Source organism: Vespa velutina, chromosome 6 (assembly GCF_912470025.1).
Source record: "Vespa velutina chromosome 6, iVesVel2.1, whole genome shotgun sequence".
Classification (NCBI taxonomy): domain Eukaryota; kingdom Metazoa; phylum Arthropoda; class Insecta; order Hymenoptera; family Vespidae; genus Vespa; species Vespa velutina.
Window position 1 is genome coordinate 3,917,431 of NC_062193.1, and position 16,383 is coordinate 3,933,813.

The following is a 16,383-nucleotide window of genomic DNA, read 5'->3' on the forward strand; positions in this document are numbered from 1 at the left end:
GATGTTAGTTTTTTTTAATTTTTTTAATCTTTTTACTTTTTTCTTTTTTTTTTTTTTTTTTTTTTTTGAAAGAAATACAATTTGTCAAAATCATTAGCTTTGTTATATATTTGAAATTATTAACAACATACCACATAACAATACCAGGTATCTTAACTCCATCATTTATTTTTTATTTCTTTTTACAAGATTTTATTTAAATTCCATCATCAAAAATTGTATACTAATACGATGTTAATGATTTCTTTTAATCTACATATTTCAACAAACTAAGGTGAATGACTTCTAATAATCGCATATCAAAAAAACGTTTATAGGTGTAAAATTTTCTTGTGCAAAAATTTTTTTACATACATATACAATATATACATATTTACATATTCCCAATAAAAAAATAGATTATATAAATTATGAATTACTACAATTCCTGTAAAAATTTTTCACATACAATTTTTTTTAGAGAAAATAACTTCAATGATCTGTGCAAGCTATTAAGCTTTAACATTAATCATTGTATATATAATGATATATATATATATACACATACATATAATATATATACACTATATATATATAGTGTATATATATATATATATATACACTATATATATATACAATATCTGTTTTAGTTGACTTTTTTTTAAGCTCTGTTAGAAAAGCTCAAATGCAACAAAACTAATACATTATTCGTTTGTTATATGTTTGATCGAATCACTTTTTATATCATCCATTGGTTCTGATAAAATAATTCCTGCCTGTTCTGTTTCTGTTTTATGAAGTGCTATTATTATCTTTTCTTCTGCGGAAGACTGGCTATCAGATGAACCTTCCTGGGTGGAAGTAGCAGCTTCCTAAAACACAAATTAAAAATAATATTAAGTTTAATTCAAAAATTAATCTGCGTTTTTTTGGAAAGTTTTTATAAGATATCACGAAAAAGATACTTAAAAGTGTTAAAATAGAATAATTGCATGCATTCCTCCAATGATATCTAGGCATTACAATATTTGCTTACCGTACTACGAATTTTTGTATGTGTTTTAATATGCTTTGTCAGATGATCTGATCGCATGAACTTTTTCGTGCACTCAGGACACTGGAATCGTTTCTCTCCAGTATGTGTCCTACGATGCCGTTGTAATTCGTCTGATCTTGTGAATTTTTTTCCACAAAATATCCAACTGCAAACAAACGGTCGTTCCCCTGTGTGCCATCTTAAATGAGCCCGAAGATGACTTGTTTTTCCATAAACTTTATTACAACCGGCAATGTGACAAACATGTTGACGTTTTCGAGTCATGTCCCTATTTCTAAACATAAAATCATTGTGCCAGGGTCATTAATGTCATGTAAAAACAAAACAAAACAAAATAAAAAACCGACTCTAATAGTGCACGATAAAAAGAACATGAAACCAGTATTAAGTTAGATCAATAATAGACTGTACCTATCACCATCACCGCAATTAGGACATGTACAGGCTACTCTTCTTCGATGCTGTTTATTAGAATCTGTGTCTACAGTTGAATTTGTTGCAGTTGTTATTTGATGTTGATGTGATGTCGGAGTTGGTGTTGTGATCGTTCCATTTGGATGCAATGTTTGTAGGATTTGCCATTTAGTTGGATCGCTTGAGTCTAGTTGTACAGTTGGAGCAGCAACAATAGGTGCTGCAGCAGCAGTAGGTAAAGCTTGCACAGTAGCAGGTTGCAACGCACTTGCAGGTATTACTTGGACACTTCCTAAACCTGGAATATTTTGTACAGGTATGGACTGAAGAAAACCATTTGTGGTATTCATTCCAGCAGCAGGTTGTAATTGCATTATACTCCCACTACCAACGCTTCTCATCATATTTCCTTGTTGAGCGGTTAAATTTGCTAGAGCAGACGCAGGAATTAAAGTAAGCTGTTGACCTTGCGCACCTATAAGAAACATTTAAGATATCTAATTATATATATATATATATATGTGTATACATATATATTTAAAAGTATATATATATTCTATAGATTACACAATAACAGATACAGGATCATTAGTGTACCTGTTATCGTGTTTGGTTGAACCGTAGTTTGCGCAGATTGTGCAGTTGGAATATGTATAATTTGATTAGCCAATTGACTTGCATCTATATTTGTTAATTTTATATCACCTTCAACTGTTTCAGGTGGTCTTGCTAAAGCAGTTAATGTCTGAACGTCAATCTTCTGTCCATCCTTTGTAGTAATTACACTACTGTTTGCTGGCATAGGTCTTGCAAGTGAACCAATACCAAGTACCTATAGATATATTTAATTATTTTTTATTATTTTACTTGTATTTACTATCATATATTACATGAAATGTCGTTGTTCTACCATATTTGTAATTATATAAAAGAAATATACATAATATTGTTACCTGAACATTACTTGGAGTTGTAACAGTTGTACTCCAAGTTGCTACCGTAGAAGCTGGTGTGGATGATTGTTGGACTTGTTGAACTTGCTGTTGTTGTTGTTGCTGCTGTTGCTGCTGCTGCTGCTGTTGTTGCTGTTGCTGTTGTTGTTGTATTACTTGTACAACTTGTTGTACCTGTTGTTGTTGTTGCTGCTGTTGTTGCTGCTGAACTTGCGCTTGTACAGCTTGTTGTTGCTGCTGTACTGATTGTACAACTTGTTGTTGTGCTGCTTGCTGTTGTACAACCTGTTGTTGTGCTTGCTGTTGAGCAACTTGTTGAGCCATTTGTGTTACCTGCTGACTCTATGTCATCAAATTTTTTGTTTATTATTGTAGCAATATTCCAAATAATAGTACATTTACTATGTCATTATGAAAGCTTATTTTTAGAAAATGTATTGATTTTATACTTACTTGTAAGCTTTGAAGTTGTGGTAAATTTGCAATTTGAACTTGTTGAATCTGTCCATTGGGTGTAATAATTTGAGCCACTTGAGGAATTTGCTGAAATATATGATTATTTATGAATACGCATGAATATAAATTAATCAATATAAATGTACATTCACAGCAACATTTAATATTGAAGATTAAAATAACATATATACAGTGTTCATTTACTTGGGTAATTTGTGGTATCATTTGTGTAGCTGGCATATTAAAGACACTTAACAAAGCTTGAACAGGAAAGTGCACAGTTTGATAAACAGTTTGTCCATTACTGGCAGTGACTGGAACTTGAACAGGCACAGTTTGCTGAACATGTTGCATAGGAAATTGTAATGGCCTTACTTGAACGCTTTGTCCTACCAAATAAAAAAATAAGACTGTTATTTCTAATTGATAAAAAAAAAACGTGTGTGTGGTGCGTGTGCACATTACACATATATTGTTACAGATAAATGTAGTAAATAAAACCATACCTGTAGGCAATTGAACTGTCTGTCCAGCAATATTTTGAATAATAGAAGCAGGAAATACGCCAGGAGCTCTTATGAGACTGACAGGTTGTGGAGTTATAATAGTCTGGCCATTAGCCAATTGCACTTGTTGACTAGCAAGTTGTACTTGCTGCCCATTAGCAGTAGCAAATTGCATTGTAGGCTGTGTTTGATGATGAGCACCAGCACCTGACATTGCAGAACATGGAATAAACAAAGCTTCTTGGCCATCAATATTTACAGTCTGCATTTGCGGTATAACATTGTAACTAAGTTGTTGCTGTTGTTGCTGTTGTGGCTGTGGCGTTTGCTGTTGTGCCTGATGTTGGGCTTGCTGTTGCTGTTGCTGAAGCGCTGCTTGAGCTTGAGTACCAAGTATTTGAGCACCCTATAAATCAACAAAAAATTTTATTTGATACTATTAACAAACTAAAGACAAATATATTATTTAATTGATTTACCTGTAAAAACTGTTGGGGCAAAGATTGTACAGAAATTGCTTGTGTCCTTTGTTGATCATGTTGGGCTTGTTGGGCTTGTAAAGGCACAAAATTTTGCAGTTGTTGTAAAGTAATAACTTGCGGTTGCTGTTGTTGCTGCTGCGCTTGCTGCTGAACATCTTGTTGTTGTTGTTGCTGTAATTGTTGTAACATATTCGTACTTAAAAATCTAATTTGTGGTTGAGCCGTTTGCTGTTGTTGATCTAATTGCTGCTGTTCAGCTTCATCTTGTTGTTGAGAAGCTTGCGTTTGTAAAGGATCATGCTCATCAATCTCTTCCTATTAAATCAAACAATGTGTTTTATTTTTTGGTATAATTTAAAAACTGAAACATAACCACAATATCATATGCAATACAAATACAACATAAACAATAGTTTTTCTTACTTGAGTGATATTTCTCCCATCAACACTGCGCTTCATGATGGAAATATTTATTTTCTATTTCTTGCAAATAAATTGGTATTAACGTTAATGTCAATTTAGCGCCAACAGTTTTTATGCTAGGATTTCATCTTTCAGCATTCTCCCGCGATGGGAGTTATTATTTTGATAACGACAGCAAGCAGAAGCACTATTCTCTGTCAGTGCGCTCCCTGAAAATGGATATCCCTTTCACGCAGTATTCCACGGAGGTTTCGTTCTACAAGAGGAAAGGAAATAAGACATTGTCTGGAAGGTAAAGGACGAGGATACGTGTATAGTATTAAATCCATCCGGATCTGTTTCGTTTCATCAGAATTTCACAAATATATCGCGAACGGGCGAGGTGTATAAATGGATCGTTGTTGAATGCGACAAGACATATGTGTATCTACCGTAAAATAAGAATAATGCAAGAAAGAAAAAAGATCGAGGAGAAATCAGTGACGAATAAGTGCTACTCTATCGGTCCAGCAGCGACGATCGCGCGATGCGATATATTGACACGTGCGCGAAGCGAGGGGCCACTCTCTTCCGAGACAAAGATGGACACAGAGCCCTCCTCGAGAACCCGATCGAGGACCGCCTCCCTACGCCCCTGTTCCTACCGTCCCACCCGTTCGCTCACTCTGTCTCTGTCTCTTTCTCTCTCTCTCTCTCTCTCTCTCTCTCTCTCTCTCTCACACACACTCATCTAACTCATTCGTTCTCTTTCTCTCGTTCGCTCGCTCACGTTCGGTCGCCTCTTCTCGGAAGAGAGCGCGTATCGGCATAGCTGCGCTACAGGCGTAAGGCCGCGCGTACGATACCAACACACAGGCGCGAACGCGTCGTCACACCCGCCCACTCGCGCTCACCCTTTCGCTCTCTCGCAGGCGTTCACCCTCGCACTCGCACTCACACACTTGTACCTGCGATATAACGCGCGGAAGGCAGCCTCGCGATGCGGCAGCCTCCACCCACTTTGCACATGGGACTCCACCTAATTCTCCGGCCAACACGTGCTCTCGCTCTGTGAAACGATACCGCCGCCACCGCCGCCTCCACCGCCTCCTCCGCCGCCACCTCCTCCACCGCCACCACCTCCTCCTCCTCCGCAGCCGCTGGCCGTCCACTCTGCTTCCCCGCTCTAACTTTCCCTCTGCCCTCCTTCCGCACGATATATCAAGCGAAATTTACTTTTCTTCTCTTATAAATTCTAACTTCAAAGCGCGTTCCTTTGCCGTTGTTACCGCGAAACAATCGTCATCGTACGATTATTTCCCGTTAAAGTAATTCTCCACAATCGTATCCGATCCGAACTCTTGTAAATGTTCTTACGCGCTATACTCGAATGCAGTCGTTACAGGTAGCTCGAGCAGGTAACATTATTTTCTGTATGGTATGAGATATCTCGTTACTTGTAACAGTTTTATAAACGCGCCCACAAGTTTACTAGTGTAGTCCCTTCTTCGGGACTCTCACACCAGTGCTCACACTGTTACACTGCACTACTCTCTCAGCACTACTACACTATACTAATACTACTACTATACCAGCACTCGCCACATCACTACGTTTTTCTATTACGTTCCTTTTCGATTAAAATACGCTCGTACTTATGTTCTCATTAAGATTGTTATTTCAATTATTATGTCGATAAGGAAATAATCGTCGATAAATAATTGTGTTCGAAATTGCCGCCAAAATTAGCAACGAGTTTGACGAAGCTGAGAGTGCAAGGAGGTCCGAAGCACACTCGAGCGGGCACGCCGTCGCCACCACCGCCGCCGTCGCCGTCGCCACCGCCACTGCCACCGGTCGTATCTAGCGACAACATTCACGACATTTATACGAAGAAAGAAAACACAATCGCGTGAGGAGGATGATGATCGTTCGGGATCAAGCGCGATTCGCAACGTGACTTCGTTGGTAGGCGCGGACGGGAGGACGCGTTCGCATATGTGTGAGTGTTCATCCACATAAGAGAATTGTTCGTGTAAGTGTGCGCGCAGGGCACGCGTCAAATACGTGGGACGCGCCGTTTCGTTCGTCCCTCGCGTTCACGGAAACAAGGCCACGAATCCAGCTCCGAAAGAGGACTACTTTCATCGGTGGGGCGGCGCGCAAGCAGCACCGTTCACCGTACCCGAGGACGACCGATGGTGGCTCCGATTGGTCGAACGCGTCGCTCCACGACCGAAACTCGTTACGCAGGGGCGTACGCGCTAACCGTCGGACGCCCACCCCAACCGAGGGGCTAAACCACCTCCTACTTTCACTCTGGCCTTACTTCCCCTCTTTTTGTCCCGTGAATCCTCCTCTCCCCTCCATCTCATCCCTCCTCACCCTATTCTGGAGGCCGCAACTAAGCGGATCACGAGGCTCGTTCTAAGGAACACAGCCCCTCTCTTTCTTTCTCTCTCTCTCTCTTTCTTTCTTTTTTTCTCTTACTCTCCCTTCTTTCTTTTTCTTGTTTTTCTTTTGTCCCTTTGGGTCGCCTTATTTTGTCGTACCTTCCGCCCCGCAGATGGTTTAAGAAAAGGGAGAAATAGAAAGTTTTGCTTTGCTATTATAGTATACAGTTTAAATCTCTTTGCCCTTTCGTCGGATACCTTCAGTTTATGGACGAAGACCTTGGCCTTTTATTATACAGTGCATTGTTTACCTCCTACCTCTAAATTTCGAAATATCATCTGTTGTTAGTCTAATATTTTACGCACAGGACCAATATATGAATTTATTTTATTTCTTTTTTTATTTTTATTTTTTGTTAATTATATTAGTGTACTGCTAAATCTAAATATATTTAGAATAAGAAAAATCAATAAACAATTGTATCTTTCTGATCATAGACTCTTCTTTATATATACACACACATCCGTATATATGTGAATGTATATATAATGTACATATGTGTGTGTGTATATATATATACATATATATATGTATATATATGTACCAAGTTATCCAAAAAGTTAGAAATCATTTCTATGTGCTTTTCATAATAAAATATAATATAATATATGTATACCATTTTTATTATAGTCATAATCGATTAACATTTTTTGTTAAAACATAAGTACATAGTAAACATCTATGTATTTACATCATAAATAGATATAAATAAATAATTAATTAAATAAATAAATAATGCATAGTTCTTTTCATAATGAAAACAATCATTAATCTTATTTCACAATAGTTTTAAGTTACAGTGTAATCATTTTGACTGAAAGAAGTGATACCTGCAAGTGGTGTTTGGAAGTGCTGTTTATTAATTCGATGATAACGATAATAGCATGAAATAATAAATACTTTCCATGAAACTCATTTCTAATATCTTTGTGTGACATATTAACATTTATAAGTTTCTTAATAAATAGATATTTCTCATTCATTTTATAATTCATACACCGTATGTTTGATATTCCTTGCTAACAATTTATAAACAAAAGCGATCTCATTTGAATTCTAATACATAATATAATTTTGCTAAAATATACTCGAGGTTTCTATCGATTATTATATGCAATGTTTTTCTTTTTTTTATGATGATATGTGTGACTTAATGAAACGTATATTTAATGTATTTATGTCTTTATAAGAATCATAACAAGTACGTGAATTACTTAAAAAAAACTCTTATCGTTTTGTGTGTTTTGTGTTATAATGAACTGCAGTAGAACTATCCAATAATTATATTATTATAAAATCTTTCAGAGCAGTAACCATATTTTTATGGTATTTTGCATATTCTTACAATCTTCCTATGTACATTAAGCATATTATCATTTCACATTCAACTTTCCATATTCCATATATTTTACATATATACAGCAATATATTCTTGCTGTTAAGTGCAATATAACAAATTTAAAAATTTCTGAACTTGAAGCAAGTTCAAACTGCAGATTATCAAAATCATTAAAAGTATTTGCAATGGTTTTTCTCAAGTATGCATCCTCGAGTTTTGTAACATACTATAATAAACAGTTTATTGCAATCGTTGCATGTGCTATACGGAAATAGAAGAAGATAGTGTATTTCTGCTCTACAGAAATTCCCTCACAGTCCTCCACCGGATCTTTCAACGCTAATTTGTTTCTTCAACATTTCTTTTTCATGTTGTTCTTGTTCCATCTCTGCCATTCGTGCAAAGCGAGAATATGCCACATGTCCAGATTTTATAGCTGACATCATCTGTGTGTAAAATATATTACAGTTACAATTTTTATTAAAACATTTATATAAGATAGTCGCTGTGAACTTATGCAATATTAATTAAAATAAAATATAAAAATACAAAAACAAATTACAGAAAAAATAAAACAAATTATAAAATTTTATCTAATAAAATTAAAATAAAAATATAATATTAGTATTAATCATTAATAAATATCTCGCTTTGTATAAATGAGTTACTTCTAAAAAATAAGTATAGATTTTGTTATTAAGTAATTCATTTATAAAAGTGATACAAATGAGTCATTGAAAATATATGATTTCAATTTTATAAAAAAAGAGAAATGAAACAATCTTTCATTGAAAATATTTAATTCCTTAAAATAATTAAATTAAAATAATTATTTTCACTAACTCATATAATAGTAACAAAAATATATAAATACAAACTCATGCAAAAAATGATAGCAAAATATAAGAAAAAAAGAAAAATTTGTACAAGTTTGTTATAATTGAAATGTCAATTTGATTTTTAATAATAATTAGCAGAGTATCGTTACCAGGCTGCATATGGACGCGTCATCATAGCAATAGTGCAACACATTCGAATGAGTATATTTAGTACTATATTATAGTTTATATAAATATCAGAGTGTGAGATAAAAAACAAGCATATTATTAAGATAGTATTCGGAATCAGTAAATTTTTGCACATCACTTGTCAATTGGCAAACATTCATAGATTCGCAGTTGATATTGTAAAACTGAAGAGATTAGAAAACAAACAAAAAATAATTTTATATCTTGCAAAGTAAAGATAACAAACAACATATTCAGAGCAGCAAAACTATTTGGCAACCTGCGCATATTCACAAACCTGAAGGTACTCATCCAATTCGACTTGACCGTTCATATTAGTGTCGATTTCGCGGAGTATTTCGTGAAGTTCTTCACCTGGTACTTCCTTGTCACCAAAGAGCTGTGAATAGTAAAAAAATATCTATATTATAAATATGTTTTATAGTTTACCTGTAAATAATCTTGTAACTCCAGTTGGCCATTATAGCTGAGGTCAATTTCATTGAGTAAAGTATGCATCTCTTCTTCTTTTAACGTAATACCAAGTGCCTAGATATTAACGATCGAATAAAGTATGAAATAAAGTAACACAAGTAATACAAAATAATATTAAGAATAATAAAACAGAGATCATTTTATGAAGGCAAACCTTGAGTCCTCTCCTGATGTCATTAATCGACACATATCCTTTGTTGTCCTTATCGATAATACCAAAGCGTTTGATATAAAGTTGTATTTCGTCTTTCGTAAGATTAATGGGTATTTTATCCCTGGAAGCACGGTTCACCATTTGTCCCATTTCATTCGCAAGAAATTCACTAGCCTCACGTTGCTGTTTCTTCTTTTCTTCGGCTGACCAATGAAGCTCCTCGGCCATTATATCTATAATGCCTGGAAGAGCTTCTTGAGCGGCTTGTACATTAAGAAAGGCTAGTCTGAGCCGTCGAGCGATCATATCAATTGCAGTTCGCGCATATTCGCGTACGCCGTAACGAATCTAAAGTATAAAGATGCATATTATTCTCTAGCGATATTTAATTCAGCTTGTAAATAAGGAAATTAATTTTACCTCGGCATCAATATACGGAAACTCTGGATGAAGTTTCTTGCCAATAATGGGCCAACGTTTACCAGTAAGGGACGCCATTTTTGCAACTGCAAATGCACGATCTCCATAACTTTTGGCAAGGTGTTGTGCAGTTTCACATTCTAAACCAAAATCTTGTACTAATCTAATATACATCGTTGGTGTCCAACCATGGGCGCCTTCTAAGAGAAATCCGTCAGTTTGACATCCTCTTTCAGGTTTTAAATCGCAAGCTGTATATAAGACATATTATTTAATTAATACAATTATTTTTTATATAAAGCGCATTATTCATTGACGTATATCTCTAAGGCATTGTTTAAAATATCATTATTCAAAAAAATTCAAAACTTTTCCATTGCTTAAATTTATGGATATCTGAGTCTTAAAACATCTATTATATAATATTCAAGTACTCATATATTCAGATAATATGAGCTTTATTAAAAATACCTTTGATGGCTGCATCAATGGTTTCTTGAGCCATGGCACGATATGTCGTCCATTTGCCACCGGCTATTGTAACAAGTTTCGTTGAACTAACATGTACTATATGATTTCTAGCTAACGATTGTGTATTCGGTTTGTTCGGGTCAGAAACCAATGGCCTAATACCGCTCCAGGCAGATAAGACATCACCACGGCGGACTTCAACGTCAGGATTGAGGTAGTTCTTAACTTCTTGTAAAATGAACATAATTTCGTCTTCGGTTGGCCGTGGGTTGTGCGTTACCTGGCAGGGTAGGTCAGTCGTACCTGCTATTGTTTGCTTTTGCCAAGGCAAGAAGAAAATAACACGTCCATCGCTAGTTGCTGGGTCGAGGAGACCCATTTGGTCGGGACTAAAGAATTGTTTAAATTCGTTTATGATGTTTTATGAATTGTCCTTTAGAAACGCATTTTTGTATACTAACATACCTATAGTACCCTGGCAATACAATATGAACTCCAGACGAAGGAGCGCAAATTTCTTTTACGTTTTGATCATCCATCTTCCTAATATAATCCGTAAAAGGTCCTGTGGCATTTATTATAGCTTTCGCTTTTACGTCCCATTCTTCTCCTGTGAGTTCATCCTTCAAACGAGCTCCTGTAAGTACCCTTTGACCATCCTGTACGTGCCATAAAAAAAATTGTCAATTTCATGGGGGAAAAAAAAAAGCACATCAATCATTATTAAATTTAATTTCCTAATACTTGAAAAACTATTTTCTCAATATGTACCTTGTCGAGACCTTTTAACAGATTAATCACTTTTACGTGATTAACGACTGTTGCACCATGTCTGGAAGCTGTTAAAGCTACCGCTAAATTCATCCTAGCGTCGTCTTGTTGACCTAAGAAATAATATATTATATATAACGAACATATTAAAAGTAAGGAGAAAAAATTTATTCGATCTTACCATCGTAATAAACGATAGCTCCTGTGAGTTTATCTCCCTTTAACATAGGGAAGAGTTCGAGAGCGTTCGATTTGCTTAAGTAATAGGAGGATTTAACGGTTTTACTACCTGCCACTAGGTCATACATTTTTATACCAAACCAGTAATAGGGAATTTGCCACCATCTATCGAGGAAATACGAGAGAATAAAATTAACAACGGGAGAAAGACGCTTTGGACGTTTTATAAAAATAACTAATAAGAGGATCGTTAGAATTGTACGTACGTATAAACAGGTAACATAATGGGTAAAGGATGAGCGAGATGAGGTGCGCTATATAACATCGATGCACGCTCATGCAAAGCCTCTTTAACCATTTTATATTGTTCTATGTCTATTTGCATTATAGCCTTTTGCAAATAACGCACACCCCCGTGAATTAATTTCGTGCTCCTGGAGGAAGTGCCGGATGCAAAGTCGTCCGCTTCCACCAACGCCGTTTTTAAACCTTAATAAAGAGTATGATTAAAAATTATTGTTCATTACAATGTCTTATTTATATATTACCTCTTGTGCAGGCGTCCAGAGCACATCCTGCACCAGTTGCACCGCCTCCAATGATAAGAACGTCGTAATCTTGAGATTTCAAAGTCTTTACTTGATCCTCTCTAGTTGGCAGTGGTCTTTTCGTTGTTTTTGGTTTGTCTTTTTCTGCGTATACCTTGTAGAGGCATTATAAAACGATGATAAGTAAATATAAATAATGTGAATATACAGAATGACATTTTAATGGAAAACAAAAAAAAAAAAAAAAAAAAGAAAATATATGATCGTGGATATGTAGTTCACCTTAAATTTTCAATCTTTCTCCTCTAACATTTTTTATTTTATCAAAAAAATATATGACTTATTACAGTTATGTGAATCATTAAATATTTTTTGAAAATATTTCATGAACTAATCATTTTTCTACCTTGTATTTTTATACTTTTTATTTTTATTCAAAATAACGAAGTTATCGAAGAATTAATTTATATAAAAGAACATACGGTTTCGTTTGAACGGATTTGATAACTTTGAAATCTTGTTAAAAAAAAAAAAAAAAAAAAAAAAAAAATCTTCAGAAAAAAATTCTTTTCGCTGTCAAATTGTGCTTCTTCAAATGATGTAACTTTGCTCTAAGAACTTTTTTCATCAAACTATAAATAACACGAAATATTTAGGTGTTCCGATTTAAGTGTCCTACTCATAACGTAAACGTAATTAAAAAAAAGAAAAATTGTACAAAGATCACGGTTTTCCAAACTTTTATGTGTCAAGATCCACTTTCGAAAACGATCATTTTTCGTAACCTACTTCTAATAAAATCTAATGAATATGCAAACCTAATCTCATATTTTAATATTTAACACGATCCAGACTTTTAGAAATCTCTAATATAGATCAATGTATCACTAAATATCGATCGATTAACATGTTATTATTCCTCAAATGGAAAAAGAAAAAAAAGAAAGAGAGAAATAAAATAATATCAACCTCATGGAAACTTATACGCCTTTACACTTCGTTAATTTTCAATCGATAAGAACTTTGATCACGTTCATACCACATCCTTTCTTAGATATATTCATATACTTTATCTTATTTATATACTTAATTATTATAAATATAAATTTATAATACATATCGAACAAATTAAAAAAACGAATATCTGAATATTGTGTGTATTCTAAATTCAAGCGTTGGTCTCGCAGTGAGCGAGCATAAGAATGTTAGAGCTATACGAGTAACCTTGAAACAAAGAAGTAATCGCGATAAAGTGACCTCACATGTTCGCTTAAGATTTTTCGATAGAAAAATCTCATTTTTCGTTTCTTTTTAATGAATTCATTTTTATTGATTTTTTCTTCTCTCTCTCTCTCTCTCTCTCTCTCTCTCTCTCTCTCTCTCTCTCTCTTTCTCTCTCTCTCTTTTCTTTTTTTTAGCAAAAATTTAAATGTGCGTAATCATAGGAGAATATTTCATAAAAGAATTTAGTTTTTTATGGTATGAAAAAAAAAAAAAAAAAAAAAAAAAAAAAAAAAAAAAAACACTACGATAACGACGTCATCATTATGACGAGGAAAAATTTTTTGAGGCAAGATTTCTCAAACGTTTATATGGGTCATTTTCTAAAACGTTCCTTTCTCATGTCCCATTCGTTTGTAATCCATATTTTAAAAAGGAAATGGAAGTTTTGTGTACGCATGTGTTCATGTGCATGCATGCGTCTTAATAAAAACTAGATAAAAATAGTTGTTCAAATCGACTTTGAATTGTTTATCTGACGATTCTTTTCAATGAGTAAAACTTTTATTTAATGAACATATATAAGTTAATCTCATATTTTAATATTTAACGTGATCATCCAAGCAAATAGCGGACTGACAGTTTGGGAATTTCTATTCTAAAATATTTGTTCCGTCCGTGTGTTAGAAATAGTCGTGTAGCAGTGGCCTTAAGATTTATCCTGGCCTGGCATGCTCTTTTAGACTCGTGAAACTTTTGGTATAACCACGTGACCATAGACTGACCATTGCTATCTAAAACTCGCATTATAATATGTTTACGTCCTTGAATTCGTTACGATTGAAACACGTTTTGATATGGACGATTTTCTTATCTCTTTACGTCTGTTTCTGTTCCCTTCCCTCCCTCCTTTTCTTTTTCTCTTTCTTTCTCTCTCTTTCTCTCTCTTTCCCTATGTTTTTCTTGTATTTTACCGAATCTTTTCTAAATACTCACTGTTGAATCAGATAAGAATAAATAAGATGTTAAAGCGCCAGTTCCTACTGCGCTCGCACCTGCTACGAATAGCCTTAACGATGCCATTTTCTTTTGTTTTAATTATTCGTTCTCTCTCTTATTCTCCTCTCTCTCTCTCTCTCTTTCTCTCTCTCTCTCTCGCTCCACGGTAAATGATGATCCTTCAAGAAAAATCTGTAAAAAAAAAAGTAAAGGTGATCCGTCAGATGAAAATGTTAAAATAATAGATACTATATGTATAGATAATAAATGAAATTACATATAATTATAAGAAATTATATATAATAGAAATTATAATAATAAAAAATAAATAATGTGATTAATATTTAAATAATTGAATTAATATTATTAATGTTGAAACGTTATTAACGAATACGCCACTTTATATTTGTTTGATAAAATATTTCCATTAACTTTTAATTATGATTAAATAGTAGTATATACATATATACTGTTAAATGGATAATTAATTATCTCGTAAAATGCATATCATCAGATAAAAAAAAAAAAAAAAAAAAAAAAAAAAAAAAAAAAAAAAAAAAAAAAAAATGAAACAAACAAGAGAATAAAAGAAAAGTAAAAATAAAAGTAAAAATAAAAATAAAAATAAAAATAAAAATAAAAATAAAAATAAAGATAAAAAGGAATATGTTGACCGTGTACAATGTGCAATGCTACGATTGATTGACTAATCTTTATCAAAGGATGTTTGCTTACTAACACAAGAAAAATTTATATCATTAGGAAAAATTATGCAATGGAATTGTTTCATCTAATAAATGCATCGAGGAATTAAGCGCTTTACTGATGATTCTTGACACGAAAAATATGTGTTTCTAATCTCCTAAGAGAGAAATCCCGTCTCTGATAAGGATCGATAAAAACCTCTCATATTACGAAGAAAGAGAGATAGAAGAAAAAAAAAAGAAGAAGAGAATAGAATGGAAAAAAAGGATTTAGAGTGAATTCGCGATAAGTGAATTTTATGCGATTGATTTAATACGAATAACAATAGATCACGGATAAAGTAATGAGAAAAAAAAGAAAAGAAAAAGAAAAAAAAAGAAAAAAAAAAAAGAACGAAAATTAATAATTCTATCTCTTTCTATCTTTCGAGGAGATTTATGTAATTAAAATTGAAATTACGATTCTTAAAGACGTACAATACGTTAGAGGAGAGAAAATCGAAATTGGCAGTGAGTAGATGACGAACCAACGACGAACTGAAATCGTTTTTGTTGTATCACCTTTTCTAATTGTTGATCGCATGTGATCCACGTGCCAATTTAGTATCGAATAATCAACATAGAATAGATACATACGTACATGGATCGTATCTCATCGCTTTGCGTTGCACTTGATACTAGATATATACATATAAGTGTCATCATTATGCGTCATTATATACCTTTGTTTTTTTACACAGTTGTTAAATAGTTTCTTGTTTCTCTCTTTCCTTTTCTTTTTTCTTTTTTCTTCAAATACGTGAATCGCGCGATAATAGATTATTCATCATAATTCTTATCTACGTGTATCGTATAAAAATATACAAGTATATATGTACTTTATATAGTTTAACATTTATTTACTTGAAAAATACAAATACGTGAAACTACGATTAAATCGACTTAAAGATAACAACGTTAAATGAACGAATTAAATAAGATAATCAAAAATTTTTTCTCGAATATATATAGGGTGTGCCAACAATTTTTCAAGCTTGTAATTTTACAATCTAAACAAAAAAAAAAGAATAATCTTAAAAACGAATGATCGATTTTTTAAAATTATCTATAAATCTACTCGATTTTTGATCCTTTTTTTCTCTTGCCCAATTCTTGGTCTTCTTTCTCTGCCCTTTCATCTCCTTTCCTCTCTTTTCCTTCCCATCTTTCTTCGGAATGCAATTCTCTCTCTTATTTAATAACGTTAAATCTATATATGAGCTGTCTACCACGTGCAAATTTTTGTAACGATTCCAATTTGCATATAGTTGAGGAAGTGACAAATAAAAGACAATGTCCTCTGTAATATGTATACATATGTATAATATACAC

General features: G+C 33.6%; 2 protein-coding genes and 1 long non-coding RNA gene across 7 annotated transcripts; 1 reads left to right on the top strand and 2 right to left on the bottom strand.

Moving 5' to 3' along the window:
• Window positions 1–8: 8 nt before the first annotated feature.
• Window positions 9–5,375, bottom strand: LOC124950163 (transcription factor Sp3-like). 3 transcript variants are annotated; one of them, XM_047496506.1, is made up of 11 exons: window positions 5,218–5,375; window positions 4,271–4,526; window positions 3,845–4,162; window positions 3,366–3,771; window positions 3,064–3,248; window positions 2,857–2,946; window positions 2,404–2,745; window positions 2,156–2,282; window positions 1,448–1,925; window positions 1,016–1,310; window positions 9–851 (listed from the first exon to the last, which is right to left on the bottom strand). In XM_047496506.1, exons 2-11 carry the CDS (start codon window positions 4,304–4,306, stop codon window positions 684–686), a joined length of 2,445 nt encoding a protein of 814 aa, XP_047352462.1. In that variant the 5' UTR covers window positions 4,307–4,526; window positions 5,218–5,375; the 3' UTR covers window positions 9–683. The 3 variants fall into 3 exon arrangements, with proteins under 3 accessions (XP_047352462.1, XP_047352460.1, XP_047352461.1); XM_047496504.1 differs by having other exon boundaries at window positions 2,048–2,282; XM_047496505.1 differs by having other exon boundaries at window positions 2,048–2,282; window positions 4,271–4,479; window positions 5,218–5,367.
• On the top strand, window positions 5,002–7,134 carry LOC124950173. Its single transcript, XR_007101278.1, has 2 exons — window positions 5,002–5,667; window positions 5,999–7,134. It is a non-coding gene; the product is annotated as an uncharacterized LOC124950173 (long non-coding RNA).
• Window positions 5,703–14,443, bottom strand: LOC124950165 (glycerol-3-phosphate dehydrogenase, mitochondrial). Of its 3 annotated transcripts, XM_047496511.1 has the most exons (12): window positions 14,306–14,443; window positions 12,089–12,242; window positions 11,807–12,029; window positions 11,542–11,705; window positions 11,361–11,473; window positions 11,055–11,248; window positions 10,590–10,978; window positions 10,119–10,369; window positions 9,699–10,046; window positions 9,500–9,598; window positions 9,348–9,449; window positions 5,703–8,488 (listed from the first exon to the last, which is right to left on the bottom strand). In XM_047496511.1, exons 1-12 carry the CDS (start codon window positions 14,390–14,392, stop codon window positions 8,354–8,356), a joined length of 2,259 nt encoding a protein of 752 aa, XP_047352467.1. In that variant the 5' UTR covers window positions 14,393–14,443; the 3' UTR covers window positions 5,703–8,353. The 3 variants fall into 3 exon arrangements, with proteins under 3 accessions (XP_047352467.1, XP_047352465.1, XP_047352466.1); XM_047496509.1 differs by lacking the exon at window positions 9,500–9,598; XM_047496510.1 differs by lacking the exon at window positions 9,348–9,449.
• Between the last annotated feature and the right edge of the window lie 1,940 nt (window positions 14,444–16,383).